General features: G+C 36.5%; 1 protein-coding gene across 3 annotated transcripts in view; it reads right to left on the bottom strand.

The window, feature by feature from the left end:
• znf407 (zinc finger protein 407) overlaps window positions 1-23,357 on the bottom strand; it is a 100,899-nt gene that overhangs the window by 71,876 nt on the left and 5,666 nt on the right. For all 3 annotated transcript variants that reach the window (XM_077720806.1, XM_077720808.1, XM_077720807.1), the window contains exon 4: window positions 19,967-20,081. In XM_077720806.1, coding sequence (XP_077576932.1) covers window positions 19,967-20,081 — 115 coding nt within the window. The remainder of the gene's footprint in view (window positions 1-19,966; window positions 20,082-23,357) is intronic.

Genomic DNA, 23,357 nt, shown 5'->3' with positions numbered 1-23,357 from the left:
TTGATGGCTGCCACACAAAGGTGACCCAAATTACCAACAAAATTAATTTGGCCAATAAATTGGTAGAAAGGACCTTCGACCCCATAAAACAGTCATAAGTAGTGAATCAGTAGATGGCCATATAGTCTTAATTCAGACCGTGATGACAAAAAATAGTTGGTTGTTTCATTTAGAGAATACATTGTCCTGCTCCTAGTAATTGCAATGGTGCTGCAGAATTACTACCTCCACATGTGAGAACAGGGTATATAGTAGGGAAAAGTGGGTGGCTCTCTTCAGGGATGGAATGAGAGCATTTCCCATTTCAAGACATTCAAGTCTTTTGGTCAAGACTGAGCGTCGGATAGGGCAGAAGTGTGTCGTAGTAAGGAAGATGCTTACCCAGAAGGCTAAAGCCTTGGTTTATAGGTTAAAATTTACTTCAACAAAAGAGCAGTCAGAACTGACAGACATCGATACACGCAGCGAAAATGACATTCTTATAATATATTTTATGTGTAACATGTAGCTACACATTTGTAGAAAAAAATTCAGAAATTTTAGGGGGAAAAAAGCTACCCAACATGTTATTTCTACAAGTTTAATGTGTGCCAGGATTATATGGAGCCTAGTTTCAGATATGTATGCTATACATGCCCATGTCAGGTTTTAAGAAACCCAGAATACAAAAGCACAAAAGATGATGGAGGTCAGAGCCCCTTTTATGTTTACAATCATAGCAACGGTCCCACTGGGTGTGTAAAGCTGGCCGAGGCATATGTCTGTCTTTTTTCCCTTACTCACAGACACACTCGCACAGACAAATACTATCTTAGATATAGACATAACAACTTAGTCAGACCTCTCTTCTTTGCCTCCTGTCCACCTGGCTGTTTGATGAAGCCTCACTTCCTCATGACAACACATCGATTTTACTTCTAGCCATCGTGTAAGCCGTCTGCCTGGAGGAATCCATTAGGGCCAAACACTTCTGATCCTTCCATTGAGTGACAGCCATGACAGCCCCCCACTCTCACTTGCCTCATTGTAGATTGACAGCGGGGTACTCAAACAGGATTTTTTTCCCTCTCAGCAGCCCTGATAGTTTTAAATGCTTACTAATAGCAGGCAATAGAAAATGCATAGCAAAAATATTGGTGCTGCGTAGATGCTAAATGGTAACACCTAAACTAATTCCTTCCTACTATTGCATACAAGCATAGGTTCAACATGTCCATCGCCAACCATTTCCTATATAAGCCATCTGGAGATTATTACTTATGACAAAATATTTGATTTTAAATGTGGGACATGTATTTACTGTTTGCAACCATGAACCAGACAATTAAATTTCACTGTTAACTAACTCTGGCTTTCAGATAATGGCTTTGCCACTACTTTAAATGTAGCGTGTGAAAAATGTACGGCTCTAATTAGGTCCTCTTGTGACGAGTCAAAAGATGTATGTAAAAATAACTATTTTCACTATTCTTATTCGAAGCCATCGTTTTTCTAAAATGCTTGGATCAATTCCATTCAAATTGATAAGCTTTGGCACCAAACTTGACTCATTGAAAAGCTTTAGTCAACTTTGTTTGTGATCCTGCATTGGAGTCCGCCATATTACTGCTTGAGTGTTCACCTCGTACTACGTAAGAGCATTTCCAGAAAGCCAAATTTGTTTTTCCCGCGCTGTCACAATTAATGCATTTTTTTCCGAGACTGAAAATGGTTCATCTAGCTACCAATGTTATCATTTAGATGTATAGCATTAGTGTAGGCTAAAAAAAAGGCCTCAAGAGTAGCCCTTTAAGAAAATCCTTTATAGTGCAATACATATTATTCATCTCAACAGCCACTCAAGGGAGAAAAAAAATGACCTCAAATTAAAACGACCCTAGAAGGAAATTCCATTGACACACTTACATAAAAATATGGCATGAAATGAATGAACAACCGAACAAGTACCCAGTGATTAATTACCTAATAATTAAGTCACAGGCTAATATGCATTTTCCAATTAATTAAATCTTGTAATGCACCATGAATCAAGCAAAACTGGCATTGTTTTGCTAATTAAATATATACATTTCCCTGCAATAATAATGTTGATTGTGTGACTGCAGGGCTTGTCAAAAAGAGAAAGCATGACGTGTGTGGCAAGCCACAACCCCACTCCAAAGCCCCCAAACCTTCAACAAGCTCACAAATGTGAAAATACGTATGGTTCCATTCTGCTTTATAGTATATTGTTAATTTCTATGAAAAGAAACAACTGTAAAGATACCAATAGGAATAATATCCAAATAGAAAATCAGTGTGTTCACACACATACCTATCCATCTTTACAGGATTATCAAGCAATGAGAATACAACATCTAACTGGAAGCTCCAATAAGGCATAGTGACACTGTTTGTTTCATTACAAAGAGAAATTACCTAACATTTACAAAAACGCAAGTCAATGAACGCAATCGTTATTTTAAATATAGTGGTTGTTACTATTGGCAAAGAGTGATATGTTTTTTCTTCCCAATACTTTACACATTTATTTGCTGAAACAAAAATTATGTAAATTCAGGCATACAAATTCCAAGTGCTTTGTGACACGCACATGTATAATGAACAATATGAACAACTGCCGGCATTATACCACACAATGCGTTATCACTGCATCCATAATGAAGTGGTGATATGTTTCCTTGATGGAAACCATCATCACTCAATTGGTTTTCATAAAACAACATTGATTCATTTGGACACACACCCAATACATACTAGTTACACACCTCAGTTGAACTTATTCAGATATTCATGAGGAGAGCAAAGCATGTTTTGTGCTACAATTATTTTAGGTCTGAAAATGTTACATTTTACAAAACAATAAACGTTTTTAATGTATAATTTATGAAAATAAAATTGTTGCAAGCAAAGATAAAACATCACATACATGATAATTACTTTTTAAGCTTTTAGGAGGTAAGATCAATTAATATTTTCAAAACATGCCTAGAAGTTGCAGCCTGATCTATTTATTTCGTTTGCATGTCTCTCCTCTTAAGTTTTAGAGTGAACTTGGTCTTGTCGTAACCACTGTGCCCTGGGCTGGAATACTAATATGGCCTTGGGTTTGAATAAATTACTGCTCAGATTAGCAGGAAGGATGAATAGGTTTTATATTTTAAATTTGAATATTTGTTACATTATTAAAAAGGGGGTACATCCTTTGATTCTTCTCATGTCTTATTATTAGTATTTTTGTCCTCCTATTCAGTGAGATAGTCTGCAAACTGCCTACCTGCGTAAAAACAAAAGTATTCGGTGGACGTGAATATGACTTGGGGACATGAAAGCAGCATGTCTCTCCCTTCTGTAGGCTGGCGATGTGCATGGCATGCCACACAAACTCTGTATTTACTGCCACAGCACATTTCTTTCTGCCCCAAGCACAGCTTTCTTCATTATTCACTCAAATCTTGTTGTACAGGGTTTACCATGTGTGGGAATAAAGTAGATTGATAAAAGTTTATAAAACATGAAAAAAAACGGCTCTCTTCCTTAACCAAGGCCAACACAACCCACCCTCTCACACACACAGGCACACAAAATTATCTGATAACCTTTTTTTTAATAATCCCTGCAATTCTGTAATTCTGTTTTTGTGCTCTTTGTGCCAGTGTCTAAACACTTGATTCTTACCTATGTCATTATTGATGATCAATAGAAAAATATCAGCTCCGTTTATCAAAAATTGTTTCAAGGCAAGGGGTCTGCAGAATTCTTGCTGCACCTAAATTTACTAAGTAAAAAAATTTAGATTTTAATTGATTTACATTATCTGTACAGTTAGATCCAGCAGACTACTGACTAACAAAGCAGCCAATCCCCCATTCAAATAGTGTGTAAGGGTTGGTGGGCATCTCAGCCATTTAATACAATGTGCACATGAGATTGTGTGTACATGCAGACGCATGATAAGATGTTTAGGCTGATGACCCAAAAGAGGACAGATGACCAACAGAGCAGAAGAAACTGCCCAACTAAATAAGTCTTACATCCTTCTGTCACGTCAGGAGAAATTTGGTGTTGTATGAAACACCCGGTCAACGTGTTATTATGCCTAATTACCACCAGCAGCACCCACGGCAGATCATTTTATGTAGACGGATGGCCTTTTGTAGATTCGTAAAGTCGAAGAGAGAGAAAAAAAAACAGAAAGGGTAAGCAAAGAAGGAAGAAAGAAAAAAAGTTGTCTATGTATTTGGCGGATGTTTGTTTAAGACAAAGGCCATTAGTTTTAAGCCTGATTGTTTAAGCTTATTTCTCTACTATATATTGATTTGTTTGAGAAATATTCAAGCAATTCTGAAAACAATTTATGTAATAACAAAGAAAAAAAATGTAACACCTCTTGATCGGGGCTCTTTGTTTATCAATTGATTTGTTAGTAGACTGTTTAACAAGTATTTACAATTGAGAATGTGTGGCTAACTCACAACGTCAATAAAATATGGGTGGAATTGAATAACATTCAAATTCCCTAAAAGAGGAATATTTTGTCAAGAATACAGCACGACTTCCAAAATATAAAAATAAATGGGCAGCAAATCTTAACGCACTAAGATACTTTTTTGCCTTAAGGAACATTGAAGCAGAACCAGTTCAAAACCATTAGCTTTACAGCAAATGCAATTTCATGGCATGTACAGACTGCTTCATTAAGGATTTGTGTTGAGGTATTCATGTGGGCTTGAACACAAGCAGCAGCAGGGACATCTCACTTCGGTCCATCTCATTCGGAACTGGCATGCTGTATGTACAGTCTCTCCCACTCAGACACACATATCCGTGGGTGGTAGGGTGGAATGAAATGTAGTGTGAGAAGAGCAAGTGTTCACTGGCACACTAATCGTCGTGACAGAAATAAAATAAAGAGAGTTGGACTCCGTCAAAACATGTATGGCCCCTTAAACAGAGAGCCAATGAAAGAGCTAAATCTGCTTGTCTTTGCAGCTGAGGCTATTTGATCAGACAAAAAAGGCCACATTAACTTAATTCAGGGGATCATTTTCAGTGCCTCATTTAACAATGCCAAGAATGCTGCTCAGTCCGTATGTGAATTATTACACAACTAGAAGTGGTCAATAGAACTTTTTTTTCAAATATAGCATATATTACGATCTGCATGCGGACATTTCATCCTATAATACCTGGAACCCCTACAGGCGGCAAGGAAAAAGGCATTAACTTATGCAAATACTCCAGCCACCTTCATATTGCCCACACACCCATAATATTAGTAACCGAGGAATGCTTTCACACAGCCATAGCAAGCCTTCTGAATTCACATGGATAAGCCTTCTGAATTCACATGGATAATTGATTTTTTATGTCCTTTTTTATTCCTAAAGAGACGCTACACAGATTTTTAACCTAACGCTCTTAACCTGAGTGTTAATGTATAAGGAGACATTGTCCCATTGATCCAGTGGTGCCGCCAGATTTTTTTCAAATGTCTGAGAGGGAGTAACAAGATGAGAGGATATGAATAGAAGGATCAAAGTATGAAAAAGAGTGAGATTTTGATTTTATTCATTCATTCAGTCATTTTCTAAACCACTCATTCTCACAAAGGTTGTGAGTTTTGCTAAAGCATATTTTTAAATTTTATTTAAGGCAACACAAATTTTGAAAATTAGTTGAAAATGTTCCAAAACCTTTACTCTAACAGTAACATGGGTTCAGAGTAGAAAAAAAAAAGATTATAAATTAAGAATAAATTGCTGTCCATAGCCAGCACATTCCGTCTGATGAATACTGTGGAAAATAATAATAATTAATAATACATTAAAGAAAAAAAACTTAAACTGTAAAACATGTATTTTTAATACGAATTTCAGAAAATCAAGAGCCTCAATTAGTACCAGCAAACAAATTGTCTGGCGAAGCAGAATTACTGGAAGGTCAGTAGGTATTATTCACAGTCACTTTAGTTTACAACATTAGTACAAGACAGGATGCCAGGCTAAAATTAAGAATTCCATTCTCATAGCTGTCCTATTCTGATTTAGATGGATGTAGAATAATTAACTCCAAATTATTCAGATCACTTCAGGCACTTTTTGGATCCACAAAAAGCCGTCTTTCAGCACACTTCAGCTGCAATCTTATAATGAGGTCCAATAACTTGACCAATAACAAGGCAAAATGGGAAAAAGCACGCCATTATGGCCTCCTTTCTTTCTATCCCCACGACCCATCCATTCAACTATTCATCCACTGACTTAGCGCCACCCTAAAACTATACCACTGAGAGTCTTAAAGAAGCACATTTCCTTCAAATTTACACATGTAAATTTCAAGATGTGATTTGCATTTTAAAGTGTTTAACTCCCCTATTTATTGGGCTTTGAAGCCCTGCTGATCATTGATTCAAGAGCTTCCAGCAATCGTATTTCCATATTTGGTGTGTTTTTAACGACAATAATAATTCAAATATGCGAAAAGTTGTTCTTTGAACGATACCTTTAAATACATTTTCAAAGCATGAATTTTGTGCCACACACACACACACAGCCGGCAATTGCTGTACAATAATAAATTATAATGTGTCAGGCAATTTTGAGGGTCAAAACTCATGTCCGGTAGTTTATCTACCAAGAGACATCTTAAGAGCGTTTGCCCATCTCTAACGCCACAAACAGACTTGCAGCACTCTACTGCACGGGCACTTGTGTGACCTTGTCCCCAAAACCTTTATTAATAGTGACATTCTTTCACCTCAAATCCAGTCACACATAGTGAATTTTGTCTCTTATGTGCAACCAAAAACAAAATAAAAAAAGCAACACGTGCATAAAATAGAAGACCTTCCCCCTCTATTTTGCCGCTAACACAGAAAGTTTCTCTGTCACCTCTCCTTATTAGACTTGTCAGAGTCACCGCATGCTCTTATAAAAGTAGTCACCATCCACATAATACAACGTGGCGGGTTCCCAGCACCGTTTGGCCTATCAAAACAACTAAAAACGAATAAAATAAAAAATAAAAAACACTAAATGTATTAAAAGTTCTGCTTCCCTTAGTCTCATTGCCACCTTAGCACAAAATGGAAACATTTAAAAATTGTTACCCCCTACATTCGATTACCATTTAGAGATTGATGAGTAAGAATGAGTGTTTCATTAAGTTATTGATTTAGTAGACTGCTTACTGTAAAACGCAATGCAAAAATATAAAACATTAATTCAATAGGGGATCTGTCACATTAGACATTTGCCCTGATGTGCTGCACAAGTATAAAATGCATAGGGAAAGGATGATTATAATCATTACATATGTGATCTGTGGCAGTCTTTATTGGATTTAGAATAACAATTAAAATACCTCAAAATGATGACAAGATGTGTTACAGTCTGTCCAGAATTTTAAGTAGATACTTTATTTACGTTGTAATGTACCATATTAGCCTAATACGTATATGGCATTCATAAACCATTCAACATTTCCCTGAGCAGCAAAACCTACATTAAAATGTGTTTTTAGTGGAGTAGACAAATACATGCTCATACTCATGCAAATAGATTAGGTGTATAAAGTACAGTATGCGCTCAAAAATTGCTGAAAAATAACCATATGCTTATTGATTAAATACAATTTCAAAAAGACTTAAACTGATACTGATAATGATAATGACTTGTTACTGGGTAAAACTGTTGCAGTAAATTTATCACATTAAAAAAAGGAAATGTTTCGATATTTATACAAAAATTCCATTCATATTTTATATAATTCAAACTAGTAAATTATTTTAGTATATTAAAATTGATGTAACAATGCACATGAAGGGCCTTGCAGTATGATTTATATTTAACATATCACTTATGGACCTATGTCAAATAATATAGTATTTTAAATCATCACTTATCAGAAAACTCAGGCCAACTTCTACCATAAAAGATTATATTTTCATTTTGTAAAAATGTGTTTAATGTCAATCCATTGGGTTTATTTGTCAAATACTTTGTTACCTGGTGAAAGGAGGGCAAAATATTCTCCCATTTGCTATTTAAAAACAGAAGAGCTTGTCATATATCTTGTACCAGTTTTGATTAATTTTGAACAACTACTAATTTCAATAACACAGTCAAATTACAGACAGGTGTGTTTTCATAGTATTAGCACTGTTAAAGTATTTCATCACACAAAATACTTATTTTTAATCTTGTCTGTACAGTCATAAATATATTTGACAAAGAAATTTGCGATCTTATGTGCTGAAATTTAAAGTGGCAGAAACATCATAAAATGATGTGATAAAAATAATATCTTGATTTGTTAACATACACCATTTACCCACCAGGATATATTAAAATATTTAATTGAGTCTTCTTTTCCTCATAGAGGGAGCTCTATATGACTCCCTAAAGATAATATTTTGAAGTTCATGGTTATTTGCGTTTGACTCCACTGAGGGGGAAAAGAAATAATAGGAAGGCATCATTCAAGGAGTTTGTGAGTATGATAGCTATATAATAATAAACTCAGATAATGTATCCTCTTTGGGAAGATTAAAAAAGAGAAAAACGCACAAATACAAACAAATGCACACAAAGGCCATGCTCATCACGGTCCTCTTAAGTGGCTAACCTGCTCTCTTCATTAGGGTGCTAGGGGGACTTATCACTGCAGAGTCTTTGTCCTTGCTCTAATTGCCCTCACGGCATGTCAGCCCACACCACCATGATCATCAATGTAGCCGCCCCACACCCGACAAGCCAGCCAAGCCAGAATCATCCCCCTTGTGACGGGCCCAGTGAGACACCGGAGTGGAGAACCTCTCCTGAGACCTGCTGATCGGCCCCTGAGGTGCACCGTTATAGAGACGCTTGTCCTAGTTAAAGCGGCACTAGCAGGGCTGCCTCAAGAATATTTCATCTGCCTCGCCGGCCTGCAACTATTTTCGTTTTATAGATATATAATCCATGGTTGTCAATGTCTTGCCATGAGTGGCCAATCAATTTTTTATTCATTTGATAAAATTCAAAATTGTTCCATCATTATTTGACATCAATAAAATATTTCTGAATGCAATCTTCATATTACTGCAAAAATGTATTCAAAGAATAGTAAAAATAATTTTGTATTAGAAAAAAATGGGAAAATAGAAAGAAAATAACAACTTCAATAATTATTTGACCCCAAATTGTCCCCAGGCTGTGAAAAAAGCTTCCCACTGCTTCAGTGTGTCATTGAGTTTTTTTGTTCAGTTGACTAGCCTAATAAATGTATTCGAGCAGATATATTTTGTGTAATATTGTGCAAGTGAGATGTATGCTTTGCAAAGAATACGTCTTAATATTTAAAAGAGTAAATGTATATTCCTGAAGCACGATATCACAAAAAAAGTACACAATAGTTTCATGTCATTGCAATTGAAAGCTTTAAGGTTTCTAGCTAGTTCAATGGCGCCATCTAAAGTCCAATAAAGACACCGCATTCGTGTGGACGTTTTCCTCAAAACTGGATTTAATGGGCGAAATGTATTTTAGGTATTCTTAAAGCTTATGTAGCCTGTAAACGTTTCAGTAATCACATATCGCTGGGGGACATAAAAGGCCATGCAGCCTTTGAAACAACCATAAAAGTGATGAAAGTGAACCGCTTAAATTGAAATTTAACTGTAATAGACACCCACCTATCAGTGTTGCAGCATAACTCTGACCTCTGTTTGTTTTGCTGAACTACAGAATAAATGAATAAATGCAAACTCTTCACACAGTGTTCCCCCCTATCACACACAATGTTTTGGCTCCCCGCAGGGATAATTGATGTGTCAGTGTTTTTACGGTTCGATGCCGAGTTGCAGACCTATAAGAGCCTTAGTTAGGGAGTCACTGTTGCAGGGGTTAACAAGGTGCCATGTGAAGTCACCAAGATATAAAACAATAAGATCCGTATTCCTGCCCATGTGTCTAGTTCGGATTACTCCGGGCAAAATCCAAATAATAACTGCATAGAAAATCAAATTGGATTAATTTATTATTAATATATCTTATTTTCCTACTGTTTAAATAGAAATCCAGCTGCCTGATGAAAGGTTTGAAAATTTGAAATCATATATAGAAATAACTTGACTGTTTTTTTTTTTTACAAGACCCAAAAATATTACATGTAAAATTATATATATTAAATATAAGATTATATGATTTCTGTATTTCTGCCCATGTGTCAAGTTCGGATTACTCCGGGCAAGATCCAAAACATAACTGCATAGAAAATCAAATTGGATTAATTTATCATTAATATAACTTATTTTCCTCATGTTAAAATAGAAATCCAGCTGCCTGATGACAGGTTTGAAAATTTGAAATCATATATATAAATAACTTGACCTTTTTTGAACAAGACCCAAAAATATTGTAAAATTATATATATTAAATATAGGAGTATATGATTATACACAAAGAGTGCTGACATTAATTATATATTATCATTTTTTGGCACTTTAAATGATTTTTTTCTACTTATTTGCACAACAATGAGCAACCCGGAACCCGTGGTTTAATATAAGGTAAAATATGTGTACCCAATAACACTGTGTTGCTTTGTAACCTGCTGGGGAGCCATGCACCTCATGTATCCTTTTGCTGTTGAATTTTTCCTTTTGTGGCGGGCAATTAATATACCCAACACAAACAACTACTTTTCACAATTTTTATTATACAGAGTAATACTGATTAGTAAACCATGAAAAATTAATGCTACCTGATTTTATATTGTCCCTTACCTAATTGCAACCATCCCCTGAGCAATCTCATTCCACCACTATTTTACTTTTTACCATTTACCTCCTCATCTACTTCTTCCCAAGTGACCCTGTCAAGGGTTTTGGCCTAATTTGTTGGCAAGTGTGATATATTGACCCAACTATGAAGCGCATAGTGGATGAAGACAAAGAAATAAAAGAGATGTTATGAGCAATATAATATTTATAACGCTTTTGTGCATCACATCTGAAATGTGCATAGACTAAAAATATATATATTCTTCCATTTCATTAAACACGGAAAAAATAATATTTACATCAACATCATCCCCAACTAATCCACACTCAGATGATCACAAAAAAGGCCACATTGACTTCCTGTTATACTAAATCTATTCATGGATGCCACCAACAAGCCTTGAGAGTTTTCGGCAGGTTTTATGTTTCCCGCAAGAGCACAAGACACTGAGATGTTGCTATTGCACACAGGGGATTCTAGTCAAGGACACAAGTAGCATCACTCACCGCACCATTATTTGGTCATATTTAAAGCGAGGTGGTGCAGTGGCTACCTGAGGGGCTGTAGCAACATGTACAAAGAAAGATGGGTGATTTTAAAGTCCGAGGGGTGTGCTGAGCAACTGGCAACTAAAGCCACTGCAACTCAGGCGCCGTGAGGATAGGGCGAAGGGCTTTATGTCAGCCAGGTGATATGAACACTTTTATGGCCAAGTATTTTTTCCTGATGTCAAAGATGGAGAAGAAATCACCATAATGTTGGGGTCTATGAATATTACCCTTGAGGGCCCACTGTGGCTCCCCTGTTTACGGTTGAGTAGCAATCTGATACGAGATCCACATCCTCTCATCCACTCACAGAAACAATCAATCAATTACTCAGAATGAGGGAACTACAATAATGAGCGTGTTAATGCAATAGCATGTTTAGGTTGATGTAATTACCTCACCATTCATCTTCCATACCACTTATCCGTACAAGGGTCACAGGCCTGGTCGAGCCTTTCCCATCTTACTATGAACACACTCAATTGGTTGCAGGCAAATCATAAGGCACACAACAAAAGCTTTCAAATTCATCATCACTAATCCTACCCAGTTATCATGGATTACTAACTGTTTTCAATGGACAATGGTCAATATTGCTTCATTAATATGAGAATCATACATCCTGGTCACAGGTCACATGATGGTGCAGAGCTTGACGGCCCATCTTGAAAGGAAAATAATGCGGGAAAATTGAATAGTTGGGGTTGAAACTAAAGGTTTTGAAAACCTAATTCAAACAGTTCAGATACAAATTGATGACTTCAAATAATAACAAGTCATCATTATTGATGAGCATGCTGTAATTGTAAATTCAAAAGTGAATGAGCAGGGCCGGTTTATTAGCCCTCAATCAAAATGTGATTCACAGAATGGGAAAGAAAGATTTGGGGATTTAATCACATTTTTTTTAATAATTTCCATTTCAGGTAGGTTTAACAAAACTAATACCTTAACTTTGTGAAACAATAAGGTATTACCTAAGAACCAAAACTAACATTTCCTGTTGGAGTTGGCACCACATTCATTCTATCCATTATGATGGCCATGACCGATCAATATTTGCATCTGCCCTGCTGCTTTGATAAATTATCACAGAGAGAGGGGTATTATAAATTAAGGACAACCTCTTTGTGAGCTAGAAGTATTCCAGATACCTATCTCCAGGCTCATGGAAATATTCCTGAATGAAAGTCACTCAAAAAGTGCCAAAGAAGATCAAATGTTACATGACAGTTTCTGCAGGCCATGAGTTTTGTCTGGAAAATAGGCATGTCCAGTGTCTGTTGTGATATTGTAAGTAATGCAAATCAGTGTCCATAGCAAAGACTTGCTTGAAAATGGATGATGGTAGAGAGACGAGACTCCTATTGGAAAACCTTTAAAGACCCCTTGCCCATGAATATTAAAGAGGCTTTGGGTAGCAGACTGCCTCGGGTTGGCAAACCAGAGTAACGTGTCGGTTTGCTGAGGGAGAGGTTTCATCTGGATATTAATTAAATCACAAGTTGTCAGTCTTATAGCTTCTCAATAGAGGGGCAGTCCATTCCCCTTTACCCATCAACTCAACTTTGTGTCAACCATCCATCTCTCGTTGTCCACATTGCTATTTCCTTAGTTGCCATCTTTATCCTCTCTGCCTCTCTGTCTCTCAAGCAGGGTTTAACTGAATACACAAATTACTCTCCCCTCCACCTTTAACTCCCACTAAATCTTTCCCTTTCTTCACTTTGCTGAGACAGGATATTTTATTCCTCTATCAAATATGCATCCCATTAATTAAGTTAAATTACTCCTGACTGCCAAATATTCCTTGCTTCTATAGGCGTCAACAGAGAAATACAAGATGGTGAACCTCCAATGACAAGGCTCCAACACTTAAACATGAGTTACAACCTTTTCAGCACTATCCATGGGCAGATTACCAGACACTTTGGGCTGCTGGAATTAACCAGTGTTCGTTTCTTCCCCTCTACCAAGCTTTTTAATAAATGCACGATGGATGACTCTCACACTTCTGACAATGAAAGGACTGATAATTTAATTACATAGCGTTTTTCCCATCTGCCTTTCACATCAGGGTTTAATTGCAGTAGTTAATCACGTATCACTTTTTTTGTCCTCCCACAGTATAACAAGTGGCAAAACAAGTGGCTCCGAAGATTTGTTACTAAAACAATTCTGCTTGTTTAAGGGATACAAGTTTATTCCATCATATTGGCTGATTTCATTTTTATATTTATCTTTATTTGAATTAATGATTATTTTGCTACCAACTTTTTTTCTAAATCTGCTCCATGTTTAATATTTTCCTTAAACAGAAGGTGTTAATTGTTAGGTTCCCAAAGTCACAATTCTGTGTGGATTGCTGGTAAGATAGGATTGGAAATGAAGAATATTTGTCTTTGTAACATTAAAAATGTCCTTAAAAGAAGACGAGACTGACCAAGCAAATGGTGTTAAACTTCTTCATATATTCTGGTAAATAAATGGAAAATAAATGTTGAAATTATTGCCACAGAAAACAAATACTACAGTATTCAGGGCCGCTAATCAAAGTCAAACTATACACTAAAATAATTCTGAAGAATGTCGGATTCAATGGGGAAAAAATTAATAATTATCCAGATCTAACATTTCAAAAATGTCCATTTAACTAGCTAGAATTCTCTCAGAAAAGACTTTATTCCTTCTTCTTTTTACCTGCATTTGTATATTCTAAGTGCACACATGTATGAATCTTGTGCTCTTTGGCAAAAAAACATAAATTTTCCAAACATTAGCCCAAGGCTACTAAACGCATCTAATCCATTATGCCACACTTTATCGTGTTATGGAGGGTAACGGGCTGTAAAGCTGTCTTGGTCATAAAGAGCGATCACTGAGTATCGAGCCAAACCAGAACACCAAGCTCTCCAAGTCATACACAGCCCGTTATCACCAGAACTGCTCATTCACATACTTAACCTTTCCAGGCCAGCCGTGCCGCATTATTTTCTAAATGACCTTTAGTGTTATTCATTTCATCTCCAATAATGGTGTACTAAATTCAGTTAAATGCATCAGAGCATAATATGTTTATTTTGCTGAAAGGGGCAACTGAAACTGAAAAAAAAACAATGTTCCCAAGCACATGCATTCAATTCAAACATTCTCTTGATTAAACCTAACATTTGAGGAAAAAATATGACCTAAAAAGTTCAAATTGAGTTTTAAGGGAAATGGGAAAAACTATACAGGTACACTATACTTCAGTGACTTATGTAAATGTATATTTTAAATATATAGAGGTCCATTCAGCAATACAGCCAAGATATTTCTGCCAGCAGTAGTACACATCGAAAATACAATAGTAAAGCTGTTAAACCACCAACAAAATTACTAAGCTTAAAAGGAGCAGTGTCTGGTGCCCTTGCAATCTATGAGGGGGGCATATTGGGATTTTAATAAAATCACTAGCGTACGCAATGATTAAGTATAACTCAAACACCACATGTGTTGTTCATAGCCCTGACAGGCAGTAATTCTGTGTATTATATTCAGCTGGTTTAAATTGCACGCCACCGACGTGTCCCTGTGACGTTATGAAGCAGTGATATACAATTATTACATGATGGTGGGATATTGGTGCAGTGACATTATAATCATCCTCGTAGGGATCTTCTGTTCATTTGCAATAACTAATAATGTTTAAATGAGAGAAGAGAGGGGAAAACAGTAAAATAGTTCCCAGGGAGTTCTAACCAAAAAGCTGTTTGAGGATTACAGAGAATCCCGTCAAAGAGGGGCGTGAATAGACAATACAGGGTCTGTATTAAGTGACAGTTTCTCTGGATAAGCAGCAAGCTAAGATGCTCTTCTACTGTCAGTGTCAGTGCCAGGCCTCACAGTACTCGCCCAGGCCCGGCATTAATGCACATTACTGCGGATGAGCCACGCAGGGCGGAACTGATGGGCTATTCTGGGAAGAGACCAGACAATTTCACAAGACGGAGGACATAAAAACCCTGACATGAGCCAGCCCTATCCTGTTAACATTCAAATCACATGTCTATCTGACATCATGAGATATATAATATACATACATATATATAAATACATACATACACACACATATATATACAAATAGATTTTCGAATACATATATAGCAATTAGATTTGTAATATAATTGTCTATTTTTTTTCTCCTTAACATTGAGTCAGGGAAACTGAACACGGACACAGAATGCTTCAACTGCAGTAAAAACAGCCAGTTGCAAACTTGGCAAACTTTTGAGATCCATGCAACAGTTTTTGAAAGTTTTGCTTATATTCCTGAAGTGACACACAGTTTATGCCCACTAATAATAAAAAAAACAGTCCACAAGAGGACAATCCATGCCTTTGATAGTGTTAATACTAGTAAGGCCGAGGCTGAAGGATGATATTAAACCAATGCCTCAAAGCATTTAGATTGTTTATGCATAATTTAACACCTACAACAACACTGGATGTCCGTCTGGACTAGAGAGCACAAGGGTAAAAATGCTGAATGCAGGGGCTTTCTGGTAGATGATGGAGTAGAGAAAGAGGATGCTCATTAAATGACCAAGCCCCACTGTGGACAAGACACACTGGGAGGAATACACAAGAACCAACCATTTCACATGCTGGTAGACTTTTTTTTTTTTTTTTAAACCAATTAAATATGAGAAATCTTATCGCGCATGTTAACAGCCAATTTGTGTTTTCTGCTGTTGTTGCACCTTAGAAGTTCTTTATGGCCAAATTAAAAATGGATTCTTTGTTGTGAAATGAAGACACACATAGAAAGATATTGTGGGTAAGATCACTGACAGGCATGTGAGTGAAGGAAGAGAGCAAGATGGTGAGGCAAGGGTTTTAAGGTAATGAGTAAGACACGGACTAGCCCTCTGTGGTTTGAATGGCAGCGTGGGCAAGAGTTCTGAATCCACCCTGGCCTCTATTTGCATTAGTTAATTAAATGCCACAACATATGATATTTAACCATCATGAACTGTCCTGCACTTCTGAAGAGAAATCAACGTCAGTAGACAGTTCGGTGCACATAAATTCACAAACTATTGGGCCAGAGGTTATTTTGTGCTCTGAAGGTATACAACAAGAGAAACAAATTCATGTCATAGTGAAAGAAGGGTTCAACAATGAAAATAAGCGAAGCACCACATAAAGTAGGCTATCCACGTATTCCAATACATTAATTAGTAATTCATTTTTACCTAGGAAAGAGTTAGACCCAATTGCATGGAACTTTGTTGAATCAAGTTGGTCAATCAATATAAATATAATTTTCCTTTACATTGAACAATTATAGAGTCAAGACATATGAACAAATTTACACCCCAAATAGTTAAAGTGTAAGAACTTAAGGACAAACTACATAAGGAGAGTAAGGAATTATTTTAATACACAGACGGTCTGCTATTATTTGCCAAAACTGGTAATAGCTGCTTTCAGAAAGGATACTTGTAGGAACTGAATTCCTTTAACGATGTTAATGTGAGTCATAGTTGTGGTACTGTTCCGCAAGAGATTTTTTTTTCCATTTTAAACCAAGCACACAAAATGTGCTATTAATGGTTTAGTATGGAGATCAGGAGCCAATAGTGTTTTGCTCCTCTGGGTTGACAGATCAGAGAGACAGCCTCTAGTGCCATCACACTGTAAAAATAAAGCACCCAATCTGTCAAAACTGCCGCACCTATGGACTCATTGAGCATGCGCTTTTCACACAACAAATATGGCAGCACGCTGTGAGTATTTTTCAGAAACTCTTTTTTTATTATTAAGAGTGTCAATGGTGTTTGGTGTGCAATAAACAGGACCATTGGCTCTTGGGACCCATCGACACAGTGTGCTGATCGTGCAACACCAATGGTACCTCATGTGTGCTGGCTATTAGGACTTTTTCAGAGGAGCAATAGCAGTGCTCAGCTTATAGCATGGAAACCTATTCATTCTGTATGTCAGTCGGCCTGTTCCATAAATGTGCTTTCCCGACCTTGGGAACGCGGAAAAAGTGTCACACAACATGCCCATTGGAACTAGTGTGGCCATATTAGTCTCACACTAAGAGTAGTAATGGCCAAGACACTACTTTCGCGCCAAAAACCACCCAAAATAAAAAAATTGAATATCAAGCCTAGAAGAGACTGGAAGAGCAGAACCAGACGTTGGCATAATTTCTGTGTCATTGAGGAAGGGAGGAAACAAATGTGTCGCGAACTAAATAGATGTGTAAAATTTAAATGACAAAATACGCCATTTACATTTTTGCGGTTTACATTGAGCACATTTAGATTACTTAAAATTCAGGACATTTGGCAGTTTCTGTTGGTCATTCAGAAGTCACTACGATTCATTGCACATTCCTCACCATCTGTGTGGGTACCCACTTGTGGTGCACAAAAATGGATGCTGCATAACAAACTTGTGTAACAAGCTGTATTGGAGCAATGGAAAAGATGAACAAGAACTATTATATTAAGTAGTGTTGATGACAAAGACAACTGTACCTCGACATACGAGTGCCCCGACATTCGAGCGATTTAAGATATGGGTAAAATTTCGAGCAAATATTTGTCTTGAGACACGAGACAAATTTAATATAAGAGCATACAGCGGACGCGAGAGGCTGCTCATAAGAACATCATGGGCACTGTCTTTTTGGTCGCAACTCCCTCGTGTAATGCCTCTAGCTTTTTTCCTGTTAGTCAGTGCGAATGGCGGAGCTTTTCGCTAATAGGAGAGGAGTACTACTCGTATAGTTCCTATTGCACTGGAAAAAGACCTCACCTCAAAGTAGGACTGAGAAACTATAGAAACTGAGGGCCACAATCCCTAGTTCCTATCTGCCTATGCCATTTATGCTCGATGACATCACCATCCCCAGAAAGGTTAGAGGAACTACATAGGGTTCTTACAGTTCAAAATTGACTAATACCACCAGAGACACTGCTCCTGTAGTGCTAGCCAATACAAGAACAGGTTCAACCCAAAAATCATTTGCAACAATGAAATCATCATTATTCAAATGCTGTTCACTGATATGAAAGACACAAAATGCTCCATTTGTGATTGATTCAAATACTGCCTCATCACTAGTAACATTGGAAAATTGGAGGATCTCAGTTATTTTACTTTTCTAGGTCAACTTAAAAAAGGCCCGCAATTAGACTATACTCGCTATGTGGCCATACATTAGTTACTCCATTTTAAATTAACGACAAATCATCAAACATCAAAAGTTGAGGCAGTGTGCATGTGCGGTTCTGTCCTTAATGAGCATGTTTCAGAGGGTTTCTTTGTTTGCCCTTATTTATTCAAGATGAGAGACGGCATGGTGATCAGTCAGTAATGAAAGCACACACCGAGCCGATTCGTCACCAATGGCTAGCTCTGGCAGCACTCGGCTCCTCTGTCCACATGATTTGTGAAACCAGGGACTGTATTTAGTAGTACCATTTAAAGACATATTGGAGAACTGTTCCATATGCATGTGTGTGTATGTAAAGTGTCACATTGGGGAGAAGAGGGTTTTCACTGGAGAGCTTGTGAAACATGAGCATTTCTTCTCATTAAAGGAAAAGCAATGTTCGAACCAAAGTTTGCTTGGGTCAGCTCTAATATGTTTGCAAACATTGTTGAAACAAGCACCCAGACAGTTTTAGTAGAACAAACTTGGCCTGCAAATGAACTGAGTGGAGCCATTTACTTAAAAATACACAGAGGTGTATATACTTTATCAGAGGGAATATACTTTAGATAGTTCTTCGTCTTTGAGTGTCTCCAGCTACATAGAAGCGCGTTCAAAACATGAAATCCAAATAACTTTCTCAACTCAAGAAAAAAAACAATATAGTATTGATTGTATTTCCCAGACTGCAAAACCAAACATTCTTATGTTATTGTGTTCATGGGATAAAAAACAGTAAATGCTTTAATTTTCATTCATCTCATGATGCCGTCATTTTGTCTTGTCCAATATAACAATATGCATGCCTCCTGCCAACCATATTTAATGATAAAGCAGTTCTAAAGCAATGAAGTGCATGTCATGTAGGTCAGCAAATGCCAAACATTATTTCCTTTGTGTATCTAACTAGATCTAAATTAGAATACCTATGGTTAACAAGGTGCGAAAATATCTAAAACATTGTCCACATCTACCACTCATACAGATATATCTCAAATCCATTTGAGATGATAAACTGTTAGATTGATCTGTTAAATATACAAATACAATAACTACACACTATTAAAAAAAACCCAGCGGGTGATCATTTTATCATTTTTGCAAAGACATTATTGATTCATTCATTTTTTATACCACTTATCATCGCGGTATTCCAGCCAACAGTGGGCAGTAGGCTGGGGTCACTCTGAATTGGTTGCCAACCGATCCCAAGGCACAAACAAACAACCATTTATAATGTTTTGGGGTTTTGTTAGTACTCAGAGGCTAATATGGTAATCACTGTGCCACCAAGTACTTATTAGTTTAATGAAAATATTTAAAATTGTTAAATTGGGACAAATTGAAAAATGTTAAATTCATGCCAAGATCACAGTTGACATTGAGTTTCAAAACTCAGATCACTTGACAAAACCATAGAAGCAAAATGTAAAACTCACCCGCAGATATCGCATCTGTATTCTCTCATGCCAAGGTGCCTTTTCACGTGGTTCCTGGCATCTCCAAGTTGAGCTGTTGCAAAGTGGCAGATTTTACAAAGAAATGGTTTCGAACCTGTAAAAAAAAAAAAAAACATTAAATGAAACTTGAAAATGTATCCAAGTGACTATAATTGAAATAAGTAAAATTTCAAGAACCAGATGAACACTAATTTAATGTTCTAGTTATGTATTGTCATGTGAAATACATACTTTTTACTAACCTATTCTATTTCGCTTGCCAAAGATTGATTTCAGAAGTTAAAAAAAATCTCCACTCTAATCTAACAACAGGTACTAAACACAAAATCACACAAAAGTGTGACAGCACAGAAGATGAACCATTGTCTCTTTTGCTGGGAGACACAAAAGATTAAAAATAAGGTTCCGATGGTTGACTGAGAATGATACATGGCAGAAAGAGGAGATTCCTTCTAATTTCACATCTCATCACATTAATACTTCACAACTCCACTTAAACATATTTCATGAAGCTGAAATTGACCATCAGTGCACGTCACATCACCATAATATTGCCCTGCACATTGAAGAATTTGATTCCCTTATGTCACAGGTGAGACAAGGAATGACTAATTCATTTTCTGAGAAGTAAATACAACTGCGATGTTTTAAGTCTGCACACAAAGGCTATACCTGAGCACTTAAGGTCTGCCTGGAGCAGGCCATGTGAACTATTTATGACCAGAGTACTATAATAGTAAAATAATAAATATTCAAAAGGTGTTTTTTTGACACATGGGATGGAATCTTTCTATTCACGCTGTGATGGTAGTTCCCCACAAAAAAAACACATCTATTAACAGATTTCTATCCACAACTAGACACTATGGTCATTATAACAATGTTCAAAAATATTAGTATAACAAAATTTACAAAATCATTGCCACTATTTAATTTTTGATGACATATAGCAAATATCTAACAAGTAACTAATGCCAAAAATAAAAGCTGCAGTTTAGAATTTGTCCAATTAGCCACATTGTATCAAATGAAAAATCATGTCATTGAAAATACTTACATTTTTTTTACTAATAGAACATCACATCAATTGTGTGAATGTGCAACTTAGGCATGTTGTAGACCCATTACTTGGAGGCTCAGTCTTAAGTCAGACAAATCTCTTCAGTGAAAAAGTGACCAATTTACCTAAAGATGCAAATCCCAGTAGTACTCTCATTGGGAAAATGGCAATGTGCACACGTTTTCTTTAAGGGACAAATTGACTAATCTGTGTGCAGCCTCCTACAACCTTCAGTGATTAATCAAGAGGATAAAAACTGGGTCGTAATTAAAAGGATTTGGACATTCTCCCAGCCTCAAAATTGGCATGCCCCAATTGAACTGCAACACAGCCACAAAATCCAAGAATAAATGAATGCCTTATAAAAAGTAAATCATTCACAATAATGGGGGTACTTAAGCAATAATACTAAGTGGTGTATTTTATGAAATAAAGAGAAATTGGTGTTTTGCGTCATTACAAAAGGGATTCGCTTTATATCGAAATTTCATGGGAAAAAAATAATACATAGAATCAACAGGTAAAAATTAAATAGAATATTTAAGAATGTGCGTGCCTCATATTATATTCTGATTTTTTACAAAAAGTACAATCAAATTTGGCATTTTACAGGTGCATTTTGTTGGAATGCATGAAGATATCTACCTACTCTATCCAAAGACGGAAAAAAATAGATTGTAAATTCCAATGCTCATTAATGCTTCAACAGAAAGGGGGAATTAAACATTCAATGCAGAAAAGAGAATTCATCGATGTTCCCTCACATCTCATTTGTGCGTTTAGTTGATTTCAAAAGCAATTAATACACATGGTCAGGGAAATGTAACAGAACACCGTATGTTCTTAACCTGTCGAACAGTTCCCAGTCAAAGCCCTGAGCTATGCTCTGCTTTGCATTATAAATGACAGGATAAATCTTAATGGATTGAGAATAATCAACTAGCCACGAAAGCTGACATGCACACACATTCACTATGCCTTCTACCACTTACACACAAATGTGGACGTCCAGACACTAGGGAAATTAAAGGCTTTGAATACGTCTGCATTGATTATTTTAAATTATTAGCCCACCTCTCTTTGGACCTCCAATGCTTTTAGCCTCAGCTTTAACACATTTACAGAGACTTATTGACTATAATTACAACTGAGTCTTGGTAATGGACACATCAATTATGAGACGCACATGTCTCTGACCATTCAAGCGTTGCTCAGGGAATCCCAATCTGCGGTCCATTAGCGTTCCTCGAGCTGGTCCGAAGTCTAATCAGTCTTTACCGTCACCTTTACTGAAACAGCTTTTACCTGGCTATAGGAGACAGTGGCTATCACGTCAAGACTGTCTGACAAATGAAGAATATATCTCCCTCTTCAGGATACACTTTAGGTTAGAGATCATCCAAATTGCATCAGGTTTCTGAACAACTATACTCTAACACAAGTTAGGTGAAATCAAAGAAAAACAGAATCAGAGGATTTTTTTTTTGTTTAAAAGATAAGGTTTAGGTTTAAGGTTACTTTCCACTATATACAACAACTTAAGAGACATTTGGTTTCACTCGAGCAGCATTTTTATGGTCCAATCTACACTATCTTGCAATGGCACTTCCAGCTCATTTTATGGCCCAATCTAGTCTACTGTGCCCTGGCACTGACAGTTCATCCCATCTGTCTAATTGTCAAGTTCACACATACATTAAACAACTTATTAACTTCAAAGTACGAGCATGTTTTGATCATGCATGTCACCTACTTTTACAACCGTGAAAAGAAACACTGCAGATTGGAGTGGATATTAAACATGAAGAGATGCACAGATTATTGCATGTAAAATGTGATTGAGAAACTGTACAATTCTAAATATTGCCTTACCAATTTCGTCGTACGCAGTTTCTGGGTATGATGACGAAGCTTATGTCTGATTATTATTAAAACTAAGCACATTTAAAAATAAATAAATAAACTTTCTGGCTTTACCACAACTAACAAAAGCGGGAAAAAAAATAGATCAAGACAATTTAAGTCAATTCAAGACTACCCAAGAACAGTGTACTCTGCAAATAAAACAAATGGCCCTCCTACAAAGTACTGATTTAACGCTGTCTTTAAATTATTATCACTTCAGCCGCAAACTAATTTTATGATTAAATGTTTTGCACTTTATTACTAATGAAAATAAATCTACACAGCTAGGACAAAAACAATAGGTTTTATTCATTTATAGCCAACATTTATCGCAAATAATGTCCTAAGATAATGATTCTATCATTATTGCATTATCTGCTTCATAAATCGGCATTTAGGTTTCTT

Source organism: Stigmatopora nigra, chromosome 7 (assembly GCF_051989575.1).
Source record: "Stigmatopora nigra isolate UIUO_SnigA chromosome 7, RoL_Snig_1.1, whole genome shotgun sequence".
Lineage (NCBI taxonomy): Eukaryota > Metazoa > Chordata > Actinopteri > Syngnathiformes > Syngnathidae > Stigmatopora > Stigmatopora nigra.
The sequence above is the reverse complement of the archived record's forward strand: the minus strand, read 5'-3'. Positions and strand labels throughout refer to the sequence as shown.